The sequence below is a fragment of the Podarcis muralis genome, chromosome 10 (assembly GCF_964188315.1).
Source record: "Podarcis muralis chromosome 10, rPodMur119.hap1.1, whole genome shotgun sequence".
Lineage (NCBI taxonomy): Eukaryota > Metazoa > Chordata > Lepidosauria > Squamata > Lacertidae > Podarcis > Podarcis muralis.
The window spans coordinates 54,132,342-54,157,657 of record NC_135664.1 but is presented as its reverse complement, the minus strand read 5'-3'; the positions used below and the strand labels follow the sequence as shown (position 1 = coordinate 54,157,657).

The 25,316-nt window shown below is 43.7% G+C and overlaps 1 protein-coding gene across 5 annotated transcripts in view; it reads right to left on the bottom strand.

The window, feature by feature from the left end:
- The window catches only part of KIAA1549 (KIAA1549 ortholog), a 111,498-nt gene that overhangs the window by 20,505 nt on the left and 65,677 nt on the right, over positions 1-25,316 (bottom strand). For 2 of the 5 annotated variants that reach the window (XM_028747613.2, XM_028747609.2), the window contains exons 9-14: positions 22,903-23,080; positions 18,862-19,043; positions 9,155-9,199; positions 6,764-6,966; positions 5,574-5,698; positions 4,923-4,937 (exon numbers count right to left, since the gene is read on the bottom strand). In XM_028747613.2, coding sequence (XP_028603446.2) covers positions 4,923-4,937; positions 5,574-5,698; positions 6,764-6,966; positions 9,155-9,199; positions 18,862-19,043; positions 22,903-23,080 — 748 coding nt within the window. The remainder of the gene's footprint in view (positions 1-4,922; positions 4,938-5,573; positions 5,699-6,763; positions 6,967-9,154; positions 9,200-18,861; positions 19,044-22,902; positions 23,081-25,316) is intronic. The other 3 variants (XM_028747610.2, XM_028747611.2, XM_028747612.2) reach the window with 3 other exon arrangements.

Here is a 25,316-nt window from a genome sequence, read left to right as displayed (position 1 = left end):
CAGCGTGTGAGTGCTGGGTGCTGTGGTTCCTGTTTTCTCTCTCGGTGGTCGTGAGTAGCTGGTTCCGGGTTCCAGGGACATCGCTCTCAAGATGGCCTCACAACCAGTTCAGATGGCTTTTGAGCGTCTGAATGACTCCAATTACTTGCTGTGGTCGGAACGCATGCAGGCAGTGCTGCAGAGGGATCGTCTCTGGCAAGTGGTGAGTAAGTTTCCTGTGAAGCCTGATGATGAAGACCTCGATAACAACCAAAGAGCAAGGGCCACAATTGTCTTGGGGCTGGAAGATTCCCAGTTGCCGTATGTGAGGGGAATCAAGACAGCTAGAGGTGTGTGGCAAGCACTTAAAGAACTCCATGTGCGTGAGACAGCGGTTTCCAAGCTGTTCATTCGCAAGGCATTGTACAAGGCAATGTTACAGCCTGGGGTTACAATGCAGGAACACCTACACAGTTTACAGTTAAAGTTTGCTGCGCTACAGGAAAGAGACTGTGCGTTAGACCAGCAGGAGAAGGTGGCTATTATTTTGAGTTCTCTCCCGGAAAGCTGGGATAATTTAGTTTTGTCTCTAGAAGGCATGCAGGAGCGTGATTTATCCGTCAGTTACGTTACTGGGCGTTTGATTGAAGAATGGCAGAAGCGGCAAGAAAGGTCGTTGGCTGCAGAGGCTTCTACAGGCGGGCGGTTTGGAAGGAGTTCTCATGCCGAGCCAGAGGTGAAGCAAAAGCAGCGTACCGGTGAGGAGTCAGCGTTTGCTGTTAGGCGTTGTTTCCGATGTGGGTCTTCAGCGCATCTAAAACGACAATGTCCGGAGTTGGTCAAGTCCCAGTTGCCAGTGCAGGAGCAGAGACGAGATCAGCAGCAGCAGCAGCGAAAAAAGAAATTCTTCAAACGAAAACAGTCGGCTCGGCTGGTGACCGGCGAGGTCAAGATTGCTGATGAGAAACAAGCGGTCTGGGTGGTCGATTCGGGAGCATCTCGCCACATCGTAAATTCAGATGAATTGTTTGTTTCCAAGAACTCAGCACAGCGCAGCCAGGTGGCTCTAGCAGACGGAAGTACTTCCGAAGTGATTTCGGGGGGGTGCAGTTTTTGTTCCTTGTCTTCGTGAATGCCTGCAAAATGTACTTTGTGTGCCGTCATTAAGGAGCAATCTGATGTCTGTAGATTGTTTGCTAAAAGCTGGGTTTAAAGTGCATTTTGAAGGAGACAGTTGCATTTTTAAGAAGGCTGGTGAGATTTTAGGCACTGCTAAGTCAGAGGGAGGCTTGTTTTGGCTTAAAGCAGGATCTCAAGTTGCAGCAGTAGTCAGTAAATCTCAGCCTGCAGTGAATAACAAAGCTATACATGACAACTGTGTGCACTTATTGCATAGGAAAATGGGGCATGCTTGCTGGAAAAGTGTACTAAAAATGTCTGAATTGGCTGATGGGGGTAATTTAAAGAGTTGTAACAAGTACCTTGATTGTAATGCGTGTAAAAAGGTTAAAACCCACAGAGTCTCTTACCCCAGAAGCGACAGAGTTAGTGAGGCACCGCTACAGCTGGTTCACATGGACGTAATTGGTCCATTTGCTGTAAGCAGGGGTGGATCACGCTTTTCACTAACAATTGTGGATGACGCCACACGTTATTCCTGGGTTTTTCCCATGAAGAATAAGGGTGACGTGTTCACTAAGTTTAAAGGCTGGGAGGCATCTGTGGAAAGATTTCTGTCCATTAAACTCAAAAGGATTCAGACGGACAGAGGTGGCGAATTTATGTCAAATGCCTTTAAAGATTGGTTACAAAAGCGTGGCATTGGGCATAGGAAAACGAACGTTTTTTCCCCAGAGGAGAATGGCGTTGCAGAGCGAAAAAACAGATCTTTACAAGATATGATGTTTGCCATGCTTGACGATGCTGATTTGCCCATGTCTTATTGGGGGGAGAGCATGCTCACCGCGTGTTATCTCCAAAACAGGCTCTTTCATCAAACAATAGGTACAACCCCGTACTTTAAATTGTTTCAGAAAAAACCCAAAATTGACCATTTGCATGTGTTTGGATCAAAAGCCTGGGTATTAATTCCGAAACAAATGAGGAAGAAGGGAGATCCTAAGACCAAACAGTTAGTGTTTGTGGGTTACCAGGAGCTGGGAAAAGGTTTCCGCTTTGCTGAAGGGACAAATGGCATTGTGATCTCCAGGAATGCCAGTTTTTGTGAACATAGTGGCTGGGAGAGACTACATGCCAATACTGAGGTTTGGTTTGAACCTTCCCAGGAGCTTCATGACTCTGAAAGTAGACATAGAGAATCAGAGTCTGAGGGGGAGGAAAGTTCAGATAAGAGCTCTCAAGAAAGTGGAGTTAGCCAAAGACCAGTTGCTAAGCAACAAAAGAGAGGTCGTAGTTCTGAGGAGGAAAGTGGGTCAGAAGAAAAATTTTCTCCCAGAAGATCTAAAAGACAAAACAAAGGAGTGCCTCCGGTGCGTTTTTCCCCAGATACTGCAAATGTGTTTAGTGTAATTGCAGAACCCAAGAGTTTTCAGGAGGTGTTAAAGTTACCAAAAGAGGAGGCAGAGCTCTGGAAACAGGCAATGGAGGAAGAGATGTCCTCTCTGAATGAGCACAAGGTTTTTACACCAGTAGCAGCGCCTGAGGGGGCAAAGATTGTAGGCTGCAGGTGGGTGTACAAACTTAAACCTCTGGTGACAGGAGAGTACAAATACAAAGCTCGTTTAGTGGCTCAAGGATACTCTCAGAGGCCTGGAAAAGATTATGACGAGACTTTTTCCCCTACTGCTAAGGGAGACAGTGTAAGGCTGATTTTAACGCTTGGAGCAAAGAGAAAACTCCTGTTAAACCATTTTGACATTCAGACTGCATATTTACATGCGTCAATATCAGAAGACCTGTATCTAGCCGAACCGCCTGGTTATGAGACAGGTTCCAATAGAGTGTTGAAATTAAACAAAGCTCTATACGGTCTCAAACAGGCTGCAAGATCTTGGAACAAATGTTTCCATGAGGCCTTAGTGTCATTTGGTTTCAAGCAGAGTACAGCTGACAATTGTGTTTATGTACGTGGTACAGGCAGTGATCAAGAGTTTTGTCTGATTTATGTAGATGATGTTTTGTATGCCTGCAAAACAGATAAACAAACTAAAAGGTTTGCCAAACAATTGTCCAGTAAGTTCAAAGTGAAAGACTTAGGCCCGGTTAGGACATATCTAGGGTTGGAAGTGTGCTGGGCCCAAGATGGCAGCTGCCTAATTAGTCAGCAGAACAAAGTTAAACAACTACTGACTACATACAGGATGCAGGATTGCAAAGGGGCAGTGGTGCCTATGGATCCAGGTTTCATAAAAACACTTCATATAGATGAGAGTCCTGAATTTGAACATCCTGATGTATATCACTCTGTAATTGGAAGTTTATTGTATATAGCACAGTGGTCCAGACCTGATATTAGCTATGCAGTAGGCATATTAAGTAGATTGGTCTCAAAACCCACACTAAATGCCTGGAAAGGGGTAAAACAAGTTCTGAGGTATCTCAAACAGACAATTGGCTATATGTTACAATTAAATTCTTCAGAGGATGAAATGTTGAGTTGCTACTGTGATAGTGACTGGGGAAATTTGCCGGATAGAAAATCTGTCACAGGACTAGTCATAATGGTCGGTGGAGCTTTAATCAGCTGGCGGTCACGCAAGCAAGACGTTGTAAGTGTGTCATCAACAGAATCAGAGTACGCCGCATTGAGTGAATTGTGCAACGAGGTGATTTATTTCAAGCATTTGTTAGCAGATTTAAATGTAAATTGTGGAGAACCAGTACAAGTTTACATTGATAATCAAGCTTGTATAACCTTAAGTAAAACAGAGGGTTTCAAATCACGTTCCAAACATATCTCTGTAAAATACCAAAATGTACGTTGCTGTGTACAAGACAATGTAATCACCTGTACTTATGTATCAAGTGAAGAAAATGTAGCAGATGTGTTAACTAAACCATTGGCAAAGATAAAGAACAAGCGAATGTGCAAGGGTTTAGGTTTGCTGGAAAAATGATCTCCTACATAGGTGTATTTGATGTTAATTGTTCAGCAGAATCTGTGAGGGGGTGTTCAGTTTCTGTTAATTGGTTCTCGTGGGAAACTTGCAGATTCTAGCTTCGCACAATTAACTCAGGCTGGTGTCAATTTACTCTTGGCAGAAAGCCCAGGTCTGCTTGACCTAGAAACTACTCACTCTGATTGGTTAACGACCAGCACTCTGCTCTGTTATCAAGGGTTTGCTAGCTCAGTTTGAAGTGAGGTGTGTTAGGAGTAGAAGTGCTGTGTATGGTTTTGAGAGAGAGAAAGAGAGGGTTTATTTTGCTTTGTTTTGCATGCAGAAACTCTGCTGGTTTTATTTTCTCCTTTTAATAAATCCTGTAAATAGTTATTCTGAGTCTAGCTGACTTGTCATTACTGCCGCAACTAGCTTCCTCGCTGTGCAGGAAAACTCTGCTACGTTTGGGCTAAAGCCAATAGGGCTATGCCTGACACTTCAAAGTTCCATGATAACATGTATCATATAGAAGGGAGAGGAACAGTTAGACAATAGAGCCCATGTTTTGCATGCAGAAGGCTGAGATTCAGTTCCTGTCGTCTCCAGTTGAATAGCCAGGTAGCAAGTGATGTGAGAGACGCCAACAAGAGAGCCGCTTTCAGCCAAGAATAGGTAAAACGGAAGCAACTTCCTCTGTGCATATAATTAGTTTATCCTTTACTGGCAGATGGGATGCCTTTAATGGTTCCCATTGGCTAGAACATGAGGAAACATCCAAAAGCCAGCCCTAGCTATTAGGCACTGAAAGCCAAGCCCTCTCCACACACATTTACAATTAAGACTCTCTCATCTTAGGCTTACTGCACATTTTGGGGGGGAACTTACCCACTCGGTTTACTCCTGGAGCATCAAGAGAAAGATGAAAACAGTGTCATTGTAATTCAGCAAGTAGTGACAGAAGGAGAGCCAGATGCTCCCATAAAGAACACAGGTATATCAATTTCCAAATTTCAACAAAAGGGAGTTGATTCAAATGTTTAAAAAAGCAAATGGCACAGGTTTTTTATGAGTGCGCACTAGCAATGCAGAATGAATGCATGCTTCCATGATGCTTCACTGTGCGATACACAGGGGTTTGTTTTTTTGAGGTGTGACTGCTTTAAACCACCTATCATCACCACCACCACCTGCATTCTGGAGAAATGCACTGCATTTTGTTGTTGTTTTTAAGGACTGAATCAGAGCTGAATGACTACAGCACTGGGATAGAATACCACACAACTGTACAGACATCCTGGCTTAAAACTCTGTAAGCTGTCCGTTGAGTGTGGCTTCATTCAACTGCATCATTTAAATGTATTTCTCTGTTCTGTGATGTCAATTTGCCTTCTAGCCGTGTGGTATATATAAATAATAATAATAATAGATGCATTTCAAGCTGCGCCCAGACAAATGACTCAGCAGAGTCCCTATTCCTGGCACACCTGTGTGAATGGAGACAGGAAGAAGAGTGTGGTGCATGAGAAGGCAACATACCAGACTTGTTGACTCTGTGTGGCTTCACTTCATTTGCAGCTATCTGTGGTCTTGCAGGCCCTTCTCCTGTTTCTCGGCCACTGGACTGCTCACTTGCTGTGGAGTCAGCATCTGATGGGGAAACTCTGCAGGCATCAAACAAAGAAAAATTAAAATAGCTGTATATTATTTTGCATGTTTAGGTTTTACCTTTCTTCCATGACAGAACCTAAGGTTCTCAGGTGGCTTCTCATTCAGACACAAGACTTGTTTAGCCTCTGTAAGCTTTCTATTCCTCTGCATTGTGCTTTTAACTGATTTAATGCTATGCAGCCTGCTTTCAAAGTGCTTTCTGTTTTCTGACTCTATAGTTCAGTTTTATTAATTTATGTTGTTGAATTTTTACTGTGGTGGTGATTTTTTTTTATTTTAAAAAAAAACTTGTTCTTATTTATAAGCCACCTCTATACTTTGGTTGTATGCAAGCCTATAAATAGTATCAATCCATCCATAAACTAAAATAGACCCTCCATATACAGAGGCAGCCAACCTCTAGGAACTGGGCTCACTGTAGCTCCGTCCCACATGCAAAACCATGCACTGACTAGTGCTGCTCTCAAGACTTCCATGTGCTGAGCGCATGTGACCCTTAGCAGATTCCCACCAGGAGAGCATAGGCATTTGGGGGGGGGAAGAGCTGAGCCGGCACAAAGGGGTGGGGCTGGGGTGGGGCCAAGAAGCACTTTCTCTTAATGGCACAAAGGGGGCTTTTGTGGCTTGCTAGTCTTATGGTCTCCATGAGCAATCCAATTTGGAATTGAAATGAGCATTTAAGAGGTGAACAAGGCAGGGAATGAAAGAATCACCTTGGACTTTAGCTATGAATTGACTTCTGTCCGTTTACCCACCAGGTTGTAAAGGCTAGAAAGATCAGACAGTTTAGCTGTGCAATCACGTTTAGTGCCCACATGCCCACTGCCTGTCCTGGCTCATCTCATACTTCTAAGTGAAAAATCACTACAATTAAGAAGCGCAGCAGAAGAACCTAAAAAAAGAACGAGACACAAATCCTGGTGGATTAATGTAAAAGGCAGCTTCCTGAGCAAAGGCTATTCAAACTGAGAAATAAAAGCCCTTATGAAGCAAAAATAATCCCCCATAACTAATTAACTTTAATCCATGCCAAGCAGCTTCTCATCAGCTGAACTGACCTCCCTCTGTGTCGGACATTCTTGGATGGCTTTGAAGAGATCTTTGCTTTGGGGCTCGGCAGGTCACCGTTTTCGGAGGGTGTGGTGTCCTTAATTGGTCCCGGTAGAGGAGTTGGCTCATGTATGATCAGGATGTCATCTTTGTTGTGCTGCCCTAAATGCTGCTTTGCAAAATCAAAGCCCTTCACACTGGGGGCTTGCAGCTAGAGTGTTAAAAAAAAATTAAAAGGGGAAGACAAAAAATATTAATGAGCCAACATGGTAAAACATGCAAGCTAAAATCTGGCTGGTAAGTCCTGCAGGACGACATAATGCCATGAAAACAGAACAGAAAAACATGAACTACCAGGGGTGGGGGGTGGGGAGAGAGATCCTGAAAGTATGGGTGTGGTCTGGATTTTTGTTACACAAAGATAACCACTTCTGCTGTCCAAAATCAATATCTTGTGAAAGAGGTCCTGAACCGCCTCTTTGAACAATGTCCAGAAGCAAAGCCCTAAAAAAGGGACAAACCCCACCATGAAATACAAAGTGTGTGTCTACAATGTCCAGAGGCACCTCTCTCACACAAAAAACAGCTGGAGAACATGTTCCCTAAAGGGCAAATTATGGGGAAAGGAGGAAGATATGAGTAGGTGCTACAGAGATGCCCAGAGGCTTGAGAGGCCATTGGGCACCATTGCCTCCTCCCGCAATTTGGCATTTCTGATTTGGGCACACCTTCCATTTGCTCATAATGAACTAGTTTGCATATCACACTAAGTTACACTTTCTTCTGAACCGCAGCTTAAACTCAAACAAGCCCCCAGCCTCCACGGATGCTGTTCATGGTACAAGCGACATTACAGCACAGCATGCTGCCTTGTATGAAGCTGGATTGTGGTTTGTTTGAAACACGAGTGGTAAATCCGATATAAGCCACGGTTTACTGTTGGCTTATTTCTGGCTTGCCACTCATGGCTTGTTTGGAACAAACTGTGACACAAGTGCTAGTGCAAGAATGGTTGACCACACGGGAGTAGAATGGAAAGAAACTATGCGACTCTGGGGTTGCGGCGCTCATCTCGCTTTCAGGCTGAGGGAGCCGGCGTTTGTCCGCAGACAGCTTTGCGGGTCATGTGGCCAGCATGACTAAACTGCTTCTGGCGCAATGGAACACCGTGACGGAAACCAGAGCACACAGAAACGTTGTTTGTCTTCCCGCCACAGCAGTACCTATTTATCTACTTGCACTGGTGCGCTTTCAAAATGCTAGGTTGGCAGGAGCTGGGACAGAGCAACGGGAGCCCACCCGGTCGTGCAGATTCAAACCACCGACCTTCCGATCGGCAAGCCCAAAAGATTCAGTGGTTTAGACCACAGCGCCACCCGCATCCTATAGACTGGAAAGAAGGGCAGTGTTAAAGTGAGTGGCAGGTAGAAACTACCAGTTTAAAAAAAATGGCAGTTGGGTTGAGGAATGGTTGTGAGAGACGAAGTGAGAGGCAATGAAAATCTATGTAGAAAGCTTTAAACTCCGTATATACTACGTTCCGTAGTAAGATATATGTTTACATTACAGTGGTACCTCTGGATGCAAACGGGATCCGTTCCGGAGCCCCGTTCGCATCCTGAAGCAAACACAGTCCGTGTGTCGCGATTCGCCGCTTCCGCGCATGCGTGTGACGTCATGTTGACCATCTGTGCATGCACGAGCGGCGAAACCTGGAAGTAACATGCTCTGTTATTTCCAGGTTGCCGCGGAGCGCAACCCAAAAATACTCATCCCGAAGCTACTTCAACCCAAGGTATGACTGTATAACATTGCGTTTTGGTCAAGGTAGATGTTAGGTAAGCCTATTTCACCACGATGTCTTGTGTATTTGAGTAAGAATATAAAGAGAGAGCCCTACAGCTCTCTATAAAGTCACTTATGTGGTGGTATCAGGTATTTTAAGAGAAATCTGGGCACAGCAGAGTAGCTGCGGGACTGACCTTTGCGACCACCTGAGGACAGGACATTGTAGGGGACCCCAGGAACGTCACATAAACAAACCACGATCCAGGTTGACCCGTCACAGCAAACCAAACTATGATGTTGCTGTGACACATGCAGCACCCAGATGGGTGAGGGAAGCCGCACACGATGTGGGAAGCATGTTCATGATTAACAAACTGTGCCTTAGAGTGCAAAAGCGCAAAAACAGTTCATTCTCATTTATTCAATTAATGGGGGGGGGGATGTCGTTCTTAATGCAAACGTGTACACATAAATCAAATACACAGAAATGTCATTCACGTGTTCTATTAGTTATGTTTGTGAAAAATAGCATGGAATCTTTATTTTTTTCAGCCACACAACATTAAACAAAACGAGTTGCTTACTACTGAACAGTATGGTGTTCCCCCTACCTTGTCTGTATTGCGTAACAGGTTGGAGAAAGCTGCACTCTCAATCTGAACCAGCAGATGGGGATAATAAGCATTAAAGGCAAATATGTTTTCTGTCTACTTCCTTGCATATTATGCAGACAGCTAATGCAATCAGGCTTTCGGGTCAATAGTACAGACACAAGTGGGACCCTGCAACAAAAATCTCTATCCCTTAACAGGAGTGCTCCTCTTCAGGATCCCAGCCAGCTAGGCATATTTTCCTGTGGGATATTACAAGCTCTTAGGGAAATGGTGGAGAACCTGTGGCCTGCAAGAAGTTGTTAGATTTCTAACTCCCATCAGCCCCAGCCAGTATAGCCAGTGACCAGGAATGATGGGAGCTGCATCTTGAGAGCCACAGATTTCTCACTCCTGTCTTAGGGACTTAAAAAAGTCAATTTACTCTTCCCCATCCCAATTTCCCATTCTTCTTTTCCAGCCGACACCGTGAGAGCACTAAGCATGCTCAGTCCTTATGGATGGCGGCTAACAGATTGAGGCTGAATCCTGGCAAGACAGAAGTACTGTTTTGGGGGGACAGGAGGCGGGCAGCTGTGGAGGACTCCCTAGTCCGGAATGGGGTAACTGTGCCCCTGAAGGACCAGGTGCACAGCCTGGGAGTCATTTTGGACTCTAAGCTGTCCATGGAGGCGATGGTCAATTCTGTGTCCAGGGCAGCTGTTTACCAGCTCCATCTGGTACGCAGGCTGAGACCCTACCTGCCCGCGGACTGTCTCGCCAGAGTGGTGCATGCTCTGGTTATCTCTCGCTTGGACTACTGCAATGCGCTCACCTTTGAAGGTGACCCAGAAACTACAACTAATCCAGAATGTGGCAGCTAGACTGGTAACTGGGAACGGCTGCCGAGACCACATAACACCGGTCTTGAAAGACCTACATTGGCTCCCAGTATGTTTCAAACCACAATTCAAAGTGTTGGTGCTGACCTTTAAAGCCCTAAACGGCCTCAGTCCAGTATGTCTGAAGGAGCGTCTCCACCCCCCACTGAGGTCCAGCACCAAGGGCCTTCTGGAGCTTCCCTCATTGCGAGAAGCAAAGCTACAGGGAACCAGGCAAAGGGCCTTCTCGGTAGTGGCACCTGCCCTGTGGAACACCCCACCACCACCAGATGTCAAAGAGAACAATAACTACAAGACTTTTAGAAGACATCTGAAGGCAGCCCTGTTTAGGGAAACTTTTAATGTTTGATGGATTACTGTATTTTAACATTTTGTTGGAAGCCACCCAGAGTGGCTGGGAAAAACCAGCCAGATGGGTGGGGTAAAGGTAAAGGTACCCCTGCCCGTACGGTCCAGTCTTGACAGACTCTGGGGTTGTGCGCCCATCTCACTTAAGAGGCCGGAGGCCAGCGCTGTCCGAAGACACTTCCGGGTCACGTGGCCAGCGTGACAAGCTGCATCTGGCGAGCCAGCGCAGCACACGGAACGCCGTTTACCCGGGGGTGCTTTCGAACTGCTAGGTTGGCAGGTGCTGGGACCGAACGACGGGAGTGCACCCTGCCGCGGGGATTTGAACCGCCGACCTTTCAATCAGCAAGTCCTAGGCGCTGAGGCTTTAACCCACAGCGCCACCCGCATCCCATAGATGGGTGGGGTATAAACAATAAATTATTATTATTATTATTATTATTATTATTATTATTATTATTATTATTATTCACTAGGTTTGTTTTCCTTGTGAGAGGTTGCCCTTTTATGTTTGATTTTTTAAAAGTGCTGATACATCCGTCATGCTTGTCAGTGGGTCACAGTTTGCTATGAAAATGTGCCATTACCTCCACTTCTTCTTTCACACTAATTTATGTCACATTCAAAGTGTGCTTTTCCAAATTTACACCCATAATTTCCCGACTTGATTCTGGGAAACTTGCAATTTTGATGATAAAAATCAACTTATCTGTTATACCCAATCCCTTCATTGCTTTTATTAAAAAACCAAAAACCCGTGCTTTGTGATTGTTAATGTGTTCAACTAAGACAGGGAGACCTGGATTTGAATCGCCACTTAAACACCAAGAGACTTTGAGGGAATCATGCTATCCTATTTCACAGGCTTGGCGTGAGGTTCAAGAGGCAGGAACCCGTATACACTACCCTAACCTTTTTTGGAGGGCAAGATAAACATGTGATAAACAACAGAAGTGAGGGCCGTGGCAAAACATTGCATTGTGAAGTCCTTCTGTTTGGAACCCACAGATTCCAGTCTGTTTCTTCCTCCCATAAGAATGGCCTGCAGGGTCAGTGGCCATGCAGATACCTATGGGAAGCGAACAAGCAGGGAACAAGCTCAGTTGGCAGCGCATGAGACTCTTAATCTAAGGATCTTAATCTAAGGGTTCGAGCCCCACGTCAGGCGAAAGATTCCTGCATTGCAGGGAGTTGGGCTACATGACCCTCGTGGTCTCCTTCCAACTCTGCCATTCTGTGAGTCTGTGTGCAAATTGCACACAGGTTTAAGGTTCTGGTTTTGACCTTTAAAGCCCTAGGCAGCCTAGGACCCACGTACATACGGGACCGCCTCTCCTGGTATGCCCCGCGGAGGACCTTAAGGTCCACAAATAACAACATTTTGGAGGTTCCAGGTCGCAAGTTGAGATTGGTCTCAACTAGGGCCAGGGCCTTTTCAGTACTGGCCCCGACTTGGTGGAACGCTCTGTCACAAGAGACTAGGGCCCTGCGGGACTTGACAACTTTCCGAAGGTCCTGCAAGACAGAACTGTTCTGCCTGGCCTTTGGTTTGGACTCGGTCTGACCCTTATGTTTCTCTCCCCTTATGGTCTTGATTTATTGGCTACTTTTAAAATGAGGCTGCATTTTAAGTTGCATTTTAACTGGAGAACTGGGGGTGCCATTGGTACATATGGTTCTGACCACAGCACCCTGAGAACTTCTGAATGCCATCACTGTTTTCAAACTCATCTGCTGCATACAGCCTACTTCTCGTTTCCCTTCAGACTGGATCAGGCTACTGAGCTTCATCTTCTCTTCCCTATTAATTGGTTTTGCTTCTCGCAGGAGCGGCTGTGCAAACACTGGACTGGTGCCTGGGTGCCATGGTGGGCTGGAAGAGGGGAGAGGGAAAATAAACTGAGCTTGAATCCTGGCAAGGGAAGAGGCTCTGTGGGTTTGTGGTTCTTATATCTGATAAGTTGGGTCAATTGCCTACCATGGAGCGGGTACATAGTCTGGAGGTTCTCCTGCATTCAGGTTTGTCATTGGACTTCCAGGTGGCCTCATGGTTTGGGAGCATCTTTAACCAGCTTTGGCTGATAAAACAGCTGTGATCATTCCTGTAACAGCATGACCAGTGTAGCCCAAGCAATAACCTCTGTTTTAGCAGTTAAGACTACTGCCATTCTTTTTGTTCCTTCAACCAGGCCTTTGGCTAATTAATATTCTATAGCCTTTTAAATATGTTTGTGCTATTGTTTTGTTCTTTTTGTTTTAACTATTTATTTGTGTTTTTATCTTGTGAGACACCCCGAGATCTTTTGATGAAGGGCGGTTTATAAATCTAATAAATAATAATAAAGTTCTTATTTTTGTTCGCTGCTTTGAGTAACAACACCTTTGTGTAAAGGAAAAGCAGAATTAATATATATTAATCCTGTACTCAAGTACTGGTACAATACGTAGGCAATAACTGTGTAAGATAATTTACTTATTTTCCTGTAGATATAGGTAAATGAACATGTGCTATCTACGCAAGTATTATTTATATACGCGCTCCCACGTGCAAAATGGCCTTTTGTTCTGCTTAGGATATGTACAAACTGATATGGAAGCTGCCAAAGCACACTGCTTAATGAGTAAGGACCCATATCTGATCCCAGGAATAATAATATTTCAGCTTTGGCAGCTAATCTGTGAGCAGCTCTGGAGACCCTGTAAAAACGTCTTGGTGAATTATGACCTGGCAAAAATGCTAGTGTACACAGTTCTGGAAAACTGGTGGTGGTGGGAAATAGGAAACACACCCACCCACAAAACGGAGCTTGAAGAAATGCTTTGAATCCAGTTGTCTTTTAAAAAATCTGTAGGAAATTAAAAGCCAATAAGCAAAGCACTTGTGCGGAAATGACTTCAGTTTAGGGTCAGCAGAAAACTCAGCCGCAGACTTTATATCCCAGCCTGATCTTCAAAGTGTGATAATAGATGCATGCTGCTATTCGTCAAGGCAACAGAGAGAATGATAAAGGACGAATAAATAACAAAATATCTACATCTTTGCATTCCTAGCTGCATCTGCTAAGGAATATATTTTACCACAAAGCACAATGTGAGTCTTTGGTCAAGATACAAAAATCTCACTTGTGCCACAATCTTATGCATTTTCGCTTGTAAGTAAACCCTATGATTCAAATGCATTCATTCAATCATGATAGTTGGAAAATGGCTTAGGAAGGAAAGGAAGGATTCCAACAAGTACCCTGAAAGACAGGCCTGGGACTGTGGGTGCCGTGAGGGCTGTAGCACCACCAGCGTCGACCTTCGTTGAGGAAGAAGAAACAGAGGGGGAAGGACTGACTGAATTGTGAGAAGCTAGGTTGGAAGGAGGGGATCTCCACTTTCCACCCCAACTTCAACCACTTTGGAAGTGGGAGCAGGGATGGCAACCTTCTTCCACAGCATAGAGCCTCAGTGGAAGCTGCGGAGGGTCTGATCAGCCATCAGGGGTGAGTGAACAGGAACTGAACTAGAGCCAGAACAGCCTAGAACCAGATGCCACCTTCACAGACCCACCTGCCGCAATGGATCACACCCTTGCAATCTCGTTTTTCCTGCAAGGCAAGGGGACGCGGGTGGCGCTGTGGGTAAAAGCCTCAGCGCCTAGGGCTTGCCGATCGAAAGGTCGGCGGTTCGAATCCCCGCGGCGGGGTGCGCTCCCGCTGCTCGGTCCTAGCGCCTGCCAACCTAGCAGTTCAAAAGCACCCCCGGGTGCAAGTAGATAAATAGGGACCGCTTACTGGCGGGAAGGTAAACGGTGTTCCGTGTGCAGCTCTGGCTCGCCAGATGCAGCTTGTCACGCTGGCCACGTGACCCGGAAGTGTCTCCGGACAGCGCTGGCCCCCGGCCTCTTGAGTGAGATGGGCGCACAACCCCAGAGTCTGGCAAGACTGGCCCGTACGGGCAGGGGTACCTTTACCTTTACCTTTAAGTACTATGAGTGACCACACTACACCTAATCTTTAAAAACTTGGTAGGAGAGAAAGGAAAACTTGCTAAGACATCTCCATTGCTTCTATCCATTTCTGAACTTCTTGCCTTGCTCTCGGACTCCTAAATCGTCACTCCTGAACACTGCGTCTCCTGCCAAGCCTGGGCCATTCCTTGCCTGACTAAAGATCTTATTCTTAATTACAAGTAAAAGACTCTTTCTCTCTGTGTTGGATGGGAGGCAGGGGGTGGGTTGCTCAGCCCTGATACAGAGTCATGTCTGCATATCAGCAGAACGTATTTGGCAATTCTCATATGTGACTGATTTGGGATGAAGCTTCATCAACTAAGAAAAAATCATTTCATCTGAAAACTTTTGTGTGTGTGCGTGCACATGCACACGCACCATTGCCATTTAAGAATATTCATCTAGTTAAGGAAATGACATATTTCCAGGCTGAAAATAGGAGAGGCAAAAACTGAAGTGATTTATAAATGTCACCACTGATTTAATTTTATTTCTCAAGGAAATGAAATCCTTATCCAACATGACAAAACAGATCACATCAAGGTGAAGTTCTTAAAATGCATGGTGACTTACAGAGTGGATCTTTAATATTTTACGTAGCTCTTGGAGCTAAAAAGGGTGCTGTGTCTCAGAATCTACTGGAGCAGTAAGGGCTGAGATTTACCCACCTTTCAAAGCACCCATATCAGAAACTCACAGCTAGTTTTATTATACTGTTCCACCTACCTACAAATAGATTCTTTATAGGCTACATGAAGGTAGCTGTTGAAGACATTGGCTCCTTTTGCCCTATGCAAGAGAAAGGCTATGACATGAATTATCGTATTTTACTCAAAATGAATGTTAAGGGATAGTTGGACAACAATTAGACCTTTATGGTCCTTTTGAATTTATGAGAGAATATTGTGGCTCTTCATGTTTAATACTCACGTTCTACAGATCACAGAGTCTACACTTCTAGAAAAAGCCACAAGTTTATGCTAATATCCAAATGAAGAATTTTACAGATGCACTGAAGGAAAGGGGGGAAAAAGTATATAGCATTGCACAGCAAGAAAGAATAAAAGAGTGAAAAATGAACAAAACTGATTCAACTGTTTCTGGTCCTTTTTTAAATGCGAAAGATCTCTGAAGCATGAAAAGCCGTTAGCAGTAAGTGAACCTAAGCCTAAAATAGTATATTGTTCCAGGAGGAACCAATTTTCTTGAAGCCTGAGTTGACAGAGTACTTTGGGGATCTGACTGGAAGTGGCTTTGGACACTGATGATAATACAGGAAGAGTGGGCTCTCCTTCCTAAATCTAAGCCTTATGAGGAACGGTTGAAGGAGCTGGGCATGTTTAGCCCGGAAAAGAGGAGACTGAGAGGAGATATGATAGCCATCTTCAAATATCTCATAAGGAAGATGGAGCCAGCTTGTTTTCTCCTGCTTAGGAGGGTAGAACTCAAACCAATGGCTTCGAGTTACAAGAAAGGAGATTCTGAAATCAGGAAGAACTTTCTGACAGTAAGAGCTGTTCAACAGTGGAATGGTCTCCCTCGGGAGATTGTGGACTCCCTTCCTTGGAGGTTTAAAGCAGAAATTGGATGGCTATCTGTCATGGATGCTTGAGTTGAGGTTCCTGCATTGCAGTTCTATGATTCTAACACACACATCTCCTGGAAAAGATGTGCAAGTCCCTGCTTCAGACAGGTATATATGAAGACGGAAATTTATCTATTTGTGTGATTTCATTTATGCTATAATTTGCAGGTATCACAAACACCTTCAAATTGATCAGGATGTCCCCTTTCCACTTGTTTACAGGACTGGCACTATGGTTTTAATGCATGTAACACATGAATTCAACTCAAAGATTCCTAGGTGAATTCTGTAGTTTGCATTTAAAGGAGCTACTTCTTTTTATTTATTTTTTAAAGCCCATATCCAAAGCACTGCAAGTGGTTTCAATGCATGATGGCATTTAGAACTCAAACCGTACACCTGCCTCTCCCAGGCGGAATTCTGCCTTGAATTATCAACACAGACAAAGGAAAGCAGAGAACACAGAAGTCACTGGTTCAGAAGTTAAGTTCGTCTAAGGTTATAACTGTGACTGACCTCGATTCCACCATTCAGACTCAACAACGAAGAGAGAAGTGCGGGCTGTCGTTCATTTGTTCTGGTGACTTCACAACAGTAAACACTTTCTACCTCTCTCATATTTCACATGATTAATTAAGGCCAGCAGAGAGTACGGCACATAGCGCAGGACTCCTGCAGCCTACCAGTCTCTGGGCACAAGACGACTGTGATGTTATGACTGCCACTCACACAAAGACCTGACAGTCATGAGTACTGTGGTCAGTGCTTGGATCTATTCTCCACAACCAGGGTGGGGAACTGCCCAGAATGTTTGCCTAACACAGCCTAAATAGCTGTAGCTTCTGCCGCACTGCTGTATGTTGCAATCACATTCACCTAATTGTGGCCCAGAGCTCGTGTGATAGGTATGGGACTATGCCGCTATACCATGCAGTCCTGCCACTGCTGTATGCAGTTAACGTCTCCAACCACAGAGTTGCAAGTTGTGGTGTGGTGGTTAGACCTGGGCGACCATGGTTCGAATCCTCACTTGGCCATGAAGCTCACTGGGTGATCTTGGGCCACTCACTGGCTCTCAGCCTAACCTACCTCACACGGTTGTTATAGGGATTAAATAAGGAGGGGGAGAACCATGTATGCCATCTTGAGTGCCTTGGCAAGAAAGGCAGGTTATAAATGCAATCAATCAATCAATCAATCAATCAATCAATCAATCAATACTAGGAGAAAGACTAGGAGCAGAAACTCACAACCCCATTCAGAAATTATGACAAATTTTCCTGCTTCTGGCAACCTTCTTAATACACATTAGTAGTACAGTGGTACCTCGGGTTACATACGCTTCAGGTTACAGACTCCGCTAACCCAGAAATAGTGCTTCAGGTTAAGAACTTTGCTTCAGGATGAGAACAGAAATCGTGCAGCGGCGGCGTGGAGGCAGCAGGAGGCCCCATTAGCTAAAGTGGTGCTTCAGGTTAAGAACAGTTTCAGGTTAAGAACGGACCTCCGGAACGAATTAAGTAATTAACCAGAGGTACCACTGTACTGAGTTTGTTATGTCTGTATTCTTTTTCTTCCTTTTAAGCTTTCTATCAGCCATGACAAAAGAAATAATAATTTCACTAATAGGCTGTTGGGTGAGACTTTTTAGTTTCATTCCTGTCTGGAACCTTATTGTTGTTGTTTTTTTCCTGGAGGAGGTGTAGCTCACAGTCTCACCAACCTCCGACTAAAACATCTGTGTAACAAAATATCCTGCAGTTCTTATCTGTTAGTCAGAATGCATTTAGGGTGCGAAGCCAAAACCCATTTTTACCTACTTTGGAGACCAAGAGAATTCTATCACAATGGATAGAAATAATTTGAAAAAGTGGGGGACATGAACACATGAAGTACGGATAGTGTAAAATGCCGGGACCCACCCCCTGCCATGTATATGCCATGCTGACCACCTTGTCGATAGTTTCCACCTGTTCTTAAATTGTTGGAAAATAGAATAAACATACACGGAGACATTAAAACATAACCCGTAAGCCAGGTGTATATCTGTTTTGTACACATATTTTTTCCAATTCGCCCAACAATCTAAACAGCTGTGTCAGAAATATTTCCTCAGAAGTGGCTTCTAGTCTCAGTGACTCACACACTAACAAACACATGCTCAATAAAAAGGTATCACCCTAATCCAGTTTTTCCTCTCAGACATGGAGGCCGACAAGAGATATATAGTCTATAAAGCCGCTACTTATCTTATTTATCAACCATGACAACCATGTCGAACAACAGTTGTTCTCTCACTCTCTCTTTCTCTCTTTCTCTAAAGTATCATATGGGGAAATATATTTCAATATTTTAGTGACATATAGTTTCAAAATGATGTTGACGGGGTTGCCTGGTCATGGGGAGCATCCTTCAATTCCCCAAAGACAGTTTGTCCTGAGGTAATACAGTGGTGCCTCGCAAGACGAAATTAATTCGTTCCGCGAGTTTTGTCGTCTTGCGATTTTTTTCGTCTTGCGAAGCACGGTGTCGGGAAAGTTTCAGAAAAGCTTCAAAAATCACCAAAGTCTTTAAAAACCTCAAAAAAGGCTACCACACCGTGTTCTATGAGTTGCTCCTCGAAGTCAAGTCGCAACTGTATTAACGGTGTTAAGAAAAAGGAAACAAACTTGCAAGACGTTTCCGTCTTGCGAAGCAAGCCCATAGGGAAAATCGTCTTGCGAAGCAGCTCAAAAAACAAAAAACCCTTTCGTCTAGCGAGTTTTTTGTCTTGCGAGGCATTCGTCTTGCGAGGTACCACTGTACATGAGAGGAGTTTCCCCTCCAATCTGTTGCCCAACAGCCTTGATAACTCTAGTTTCCCCAGGATGTTCTCACCAATGTCTGGCGCCATTACCTTCTGTCTTTGCTGAATGTTGCTCATGGTGTCCGGCTGAAATTCCAGCTTGTCAGAGCGGCAGAGCTTCCAGTATAAAATGATGATGATCAGCAACACCACAGCTACTGGGACTGCAACGCCAACAATAATCCAGAGGTTGTTCTGAGACTCAGGAGGTGACTCTTTGACTCTGTCCACAGCTGCAGAAGAAACGGGGGAAAGAGTTAGAATATCCTAGTGGCGTGTGATCATAAGATCTCATAACTTCTAATGTATGTTGATTTTTTTAAAAAGTAATGGACACATGGATGTTCTTCTCACACAATCTCCATGTGGTCACTAAATGTTTGGTGGGGAGAGAAAAGACTTTACATACTCAGGAAAAGGACATTTTTTTGCATGCAATTATACCTGCCAACCTAGCAGTTCGAAAGCACCGCAAAGTGCAAGTAGATAAATAGGTACCACTCCGGCGGGAAGGTAAACGGCGTTTCCGCGCACTGCTCTGGTTCGCCAGAAGCGGCTTAGTCATGCTGGCCACATGACCCGGAAGCTGTACGCCGGCTCCCTCGGCCAATAAAGCGAGATGAGCGCCACAACCCCAGAGTCGGCCACGACTGGACATAATGGTCAGGGGTCCCTTTACCCTTTACCTTTATACTTGAGTGAGACAGAGCATGTCTTTGCTGCTGTGTTTTGCTTTTGGGTGGCCATGCTATTGCCATGTGACAGCTACATTAAAATACTGGCTTTCTCACTTATTTTATCTGGGAAACAAATCACATTTCTGCCATGTAAAATGAAAAAGAAAAAAAAGCTTCAGAATGAACCAAGCAGACCTCTTCCATTGTCTTGAATTGAGAGAGAGAAACACATGCACCAAGACTAACCCCTACACAGCTTCAAAATGACCCAGGAAGTTCCTTCTCTTGATAATGCAGAGGGGGCTTCCTGGCTTATTTTAAAGCTATTTTTCTGTCTTCCCATTCATGTCTAAATTTCTCTCTAGCAGTCATCAACCATAGCACTCACTTTACTTAATGGCTAAAATCACTGAAAGGCAAGCTTATATCTCACAAATGTGTGCTTGCACATTTTGCTTCGTAACTTTCATTTTAAAGGAGCTAGACATTTTTAAAAATGAAAGAAAGCTTAGAGTCTGCTCCCCACCTACTGGCTCTGGATCTGGGACAGATGTACACTCTGTATCACTCACTCAGTAGTCCTAGAAGCAATTGAATTGAAAATCAGGTATGATCTTGATTACAGATCTTATGCATTTACATGTATGGAGCTCACGTTCACCTTGAGCAAATCGCATGGAGATCAAGAACAGGGAGGGCTGATGCACAGAGATTGAAGCTATCCAGTGTGATACCAGCCAATGTGTGCAGATTACTTGAGAAAAGGCTACAGTGATAGGTTTCTAGGACTGCCATTCCTAGCCTTGAATCCTGAACCTCTGAACTGTTGCAAGACATCTGACAAATGTCGCTTCTCTACTCACAGTAATGGGGCAAGAGAAAACAACAGGCACACAGCTATTAATGGGTCAGAGATGGCTGAGTGCTACATTGAAAAGGACAAGGAGGGAAGGGAAACACCAGCAGCAGAGGAGAGAGAAGAGTTTTAGCAATGTGATTGGATGGCCAAATGGACAGATGTTGTTCAATGTGGTGTGTGTATGTGACTGGAGAGGTCCACGCCTTTAGGGCGTTGAGAATTTTCACAGGTGTCAATGGCCGCTGCTGGAGGATTTCAATGCAGCTAGTCTAGAGAAACTGTCTTCTGGGCTGCATGTTGACATGCTTTCTTGATTATTTAAGTTCTTATCATCTTTAAGAATTTACTGAAAGGGATATTTATTTGAATAGCAAATAATATGATTACAAGAATACAATAAAACTAAATTAAGCTTCTTCTGTAAGTCAATGCAACCGCTACCTCTTCTAGAACTCTGAATAAGGTATCAAAATATATTAATAAACAGCTTAATAACAAGCTTAAAGGCTTAGTCGTCTTCCCTATAGCTACTCTTACAAATGTAGGATGCGGAGCAAGACAAATCCTTCACAGTTTTATATAATAATATTGTTGTATTTATACATATTTAAACTATAATCTATTTTCATTCAAACAAAAAAATATTCTACTGCCTGTGAAGGGAAATAAAGCCACTTGTAAATATCCACAAATCCTTATAATTTGTGCAGGCATTACTTGTCAGAGATACAAATATAATACTGCCTCTCTAATATCTCAACTCCTCTGGAACGAGTGATGGGGGCCAATAATCTGAGGCTAAATTCTGAGGCTGTGGGTAAGTGGTTCCTATATCTAGGAATAAGGCCTGCAACTCAATGGCTAGAAGTGTTTTTTACCAACTGTGGCTGCTTTGAAAGCTATGGCCATTCTTGGACCGGGAAAGCCTTGCCACAGTAGTTTGTGCGTTGGGTTACTTGAAGAATGGATTGCTGCAATGTGCTTTTATGTGGAGCTTCCCTCACAGGGCTTCAACTTCAGCTATGAAGCTCACTAATGATAACGGGCCACTCACTATTTCTTAGCTTAATCTACAGGGTTGCTGTGATAAAATGAGAGAGGGAAAACCACATATTCCACCGTGGAGGTCCCTGGAGGAAGGGCAGAATACAACTGTAATCAGTAAATAAATAAAAAAATAAACCTTCTCCCAATGCTGCTTGCCCTGCAGGAAAAAGCACAGTTCCCAATGGAACTTTCTTGAAAGAAAAGCAGGACGCATAAGGAAAAAAATAAATAAGCAAACAGAAAAAGGGAAATGCATTTTCTGTGAAGATGTTACATAACCAAACCCACACATAATTAAGCCTTGTGAGCCTTAGGGGTACTGAATCCTCCAATGTAGTTTACATATCCCTGCTGTTTAAAGCTATTTTTAATGTGAGGACAGCTCAGCTTCACACTGTTGTATACGCTCTCCTCTCCTCTTTCTGATATTAACTGGAATCACTAATTAATCATGACGCACAGCTGATATACGTAAGCTAGATTGACTGATATGTAGAAAAGCTTCAGCCCTATGAATAATGTTTGAAAATCAAGGGAAATAAGTTGTAATATATGTTTCCCCAACTAATTTTGCCTGAAGTCACGTCTGTTATAATTTCTTCAAAGGGCATTCATATCTTATTCCTGCGTCCCCCTAAAGCAGTTCCCTCTTTTTTGTTGTGATGGCAGATTTTACATACAACCAATGAGATACTCTGCTTTATGTTACCTTAATTCCAGTCTCCATAAAAGGTAAAGGTAAAGGACCCCTGACAGTTAAGTCCAGTCTTGAATGACTCTGGGGTTGCAGTGCTCATCTCACTTTACAGACCGAGGGAACCGGTGTTTGTCTGCAGACAGTTTTTCCGGGTCATGTGGCCAGCAACGGGGCACCAAAACCAGAGAAGAGCACAGAAACGCTGGAGCGGTACCTATTTATCTACTTGCACATTTTGGTGTGCTTTTGAACTGTTAGGTTGACAGGAGTTAGTATGGAGCAATGGGAGCTCACCCCATCACGGCGATTCGAACCGCGACCTTCTGATCAGCAAGCCCAAGAGGCTCAGTGGTTTAGAGTCTAAACTTTAGACCACCTACATCCTTTCCAGTCTCCATAAGCAAACCCAAATTAAGTAAAAACAAAAAAAATCCTTCCAGTAGCACCTTAAAGACCAACTAAGTTAGTTCTTGGTATGAGCTTTCGTGTGCATGCACACGAAAGCTCATACCAAGAACTAACTTAGTTGGTCTTTAAGGTGCTACTGGAAGGAATTTTTTTGTTTTGACTATGGCAGACCAACACGGCTACCTATCTGTAACCCAAATTAAGTAGCATAACAGGCAAATGAAGACAACCGTTCAGATATCGCACTTAGTTTGGTAGGGCAAGAACGGACCACGGAGAGTCTCAGGCTCCCCCCACCCCTGGCATGGTGACAAGGGGTGACACATGGTTGCATGTGTCGACCCCAGCTTCTTTGAAAAATGCTGAATGGATCACTTATTACTGTGTTTCTTAGGAAGACTCACGCTGGGCCACTGGGCCTTGAATGCGGTATCCTAGAATGATGGCAGCCCTCTGAATATCGACTCTGTTAATCAGGTCAGAGGTCTTCACAGCACCGAGCCTTTCTCCATCTTGGTCCTCCACAAAATACACCAGCATAACTGGGCTGTCGGCTTCCTCTATGCGTGACACGTTCACGATCTGAAATGGCACACCAACACACACATCACATGACTGACATTACTACACAGAGTACTGATATAAGATGCTCTATCACGCTCTGCGCTTGCACAGAAGCGCTGCTCTTGTTGCAGAATTTTCGGGGTGCGAACGGCACCCCGGAACGGATCATGTCTGCAACTAGAGGTACCACTGTATTTCCAATTGCAAAGACAAATTCTAAACTGTAAATTGCCTTGAGTGTTATAGTTTCTCTTTCCAGCCAGACCATATTGTCTGCCTCTGGCCATTTCAATCTTTGTTTGCCTTTTCTGGAAGCTGCCTACCAGTTTCTTTGGATCACAACATTCGCCTCTGATGCCAACGGGCCTTGAAAATGCCCTGTATTTATCATAAAATGGCATATATAGCTAAAATTATATATCAAGATTTACTCATTTTACAGCTCTATACCTGGCTGAGTTATAAGACACAACTTTGATGCAGAGTTACGGTCATGATTAATCCACAGCCTGTGTGTGCAACGACATCAACTTTCAATATATTTCTTAAGAGATGCCCATATAAAATTGCAGATAAGACTTTCCATTCCTTCTGCTTTTGTAAAATTAAGTCTAAAAAAGACATTAAGATACTGGGCATTTACATGGGTGGGTTTTGTTCAGAAGCAGACAAGACAAGAGGAAAATTCTGTATCAAAAAGCTGACAAAAGATGTTGTTGTATGGGAAAAACAACAAAGTCTAGAGGCTGTATCCAACGGTGCCTTTGTGGTATGTGTTTCGACTTGAACAAGTTGGGACACAACTTCTCTCTGACTCCCTCCCCACTTATTTAAGTCCCCTGTCCGTCCGTCCCAAAAAAAACCTGTTTCTTAGTATGAGGTACCCTCTGAAACAGAATGAATTATAGCACAGGGTTGCAGTGGGGGACAGGGGATAAGCAGCAAAATTTGGGTGCCACTATTTGTACTTTTGTGCTGGGAAAACCCTTCCCACTAAGTAAAAATCACAACTGGATATAATATTAACAAATGCATAAGTTTTAGTGGACTGGTTATGAATGAGATATAACAATTACTGCAAAAGCACTGAAGATTCCAAAGGCACCTTATAGAATGACAAATTTATTGTGCCATAAACTTGCATGGGCCAGAGACCATTTCACCGGACACATGATGTAATCTCATAAATTAGAGGGGTGGGGGTGGGAGGGAGGGAGGAAACTGAGCAAAGTGTTATCAATGGTTCAAAGCTGTATGAAACTGTGTGGCATTACATAGCACAAGGTCAGTTCTATGTTAATTTCAGTAGAAAATTATTTTTTATATGACTTTTCAACAAAGCTAGCAATTCTGCTTTCAAGATCTAAACACAAGAAGAATGCGTGTTGTCTATGAAATTATTTTCAGTTAGCAATGTTATTTACGGCACTGGAAACATTTCTCGAAATGTCAAATTTACAATGGGATCACTGACAAACCTTTAGTTATAGCAGTGCTTCTGGGCTTTGCTGTAAATATCAGCTCCACAAACTTTGTGTAACAGGCTCTAACAATAAAAAGCAATAGGATTCTAAATTCTAGAAATTATGCTTCTTCGGAAATACATTTGGGGTAGCTATTTATTATCTGATTTCCTCTCCACCCTGCCAAACTCTCTTCTCCATACCAAGTGAAGCTCAAACCCTAAAATGTAATTGAGGATGAAGGAAAGTACATTTGTACATTTAAGTGAAGATAGCTAGGGTACTATTATATATAGTTTGTGACAGCTCTGTCGTTTCTGGTTATCATCATTGCACATTTAGGTCTATGAATATTGCCATGAAAAATATATTTGAGTGCTTCAGACAGGTATATAGATATAAAAGATTCTCTTGTCATTTTACTACTAGTAGTACATTCCCTCCAGGTTGCTAGCATAGGGTATAGAACAGATTCACCCTCCAATTTATTAATTTTCATATCTATACCCCACTACATGACCAAAGCAGGCTAAACTAATTGTTGTTATATCTGAACAGAGCCAAACTGGTAAGTTTAAACTATGTTTTATTGAAACAAGCCAAGATAAAATGGTGTTTTCTGACCCTGGTTTCAGTAAACTATAATTTAAAGCACAAGCAGTCTCTGGTTTAGGTGCAATGACAAACTGTGGTTTGTTTCAACCTAGAAACGGATGCTTCCAGTTTCTTCCTCACAGTTGTTCTGGAGGCAGTGTGGGTGAGCACTCAAGCACAAGGCATGAACAGGCTTA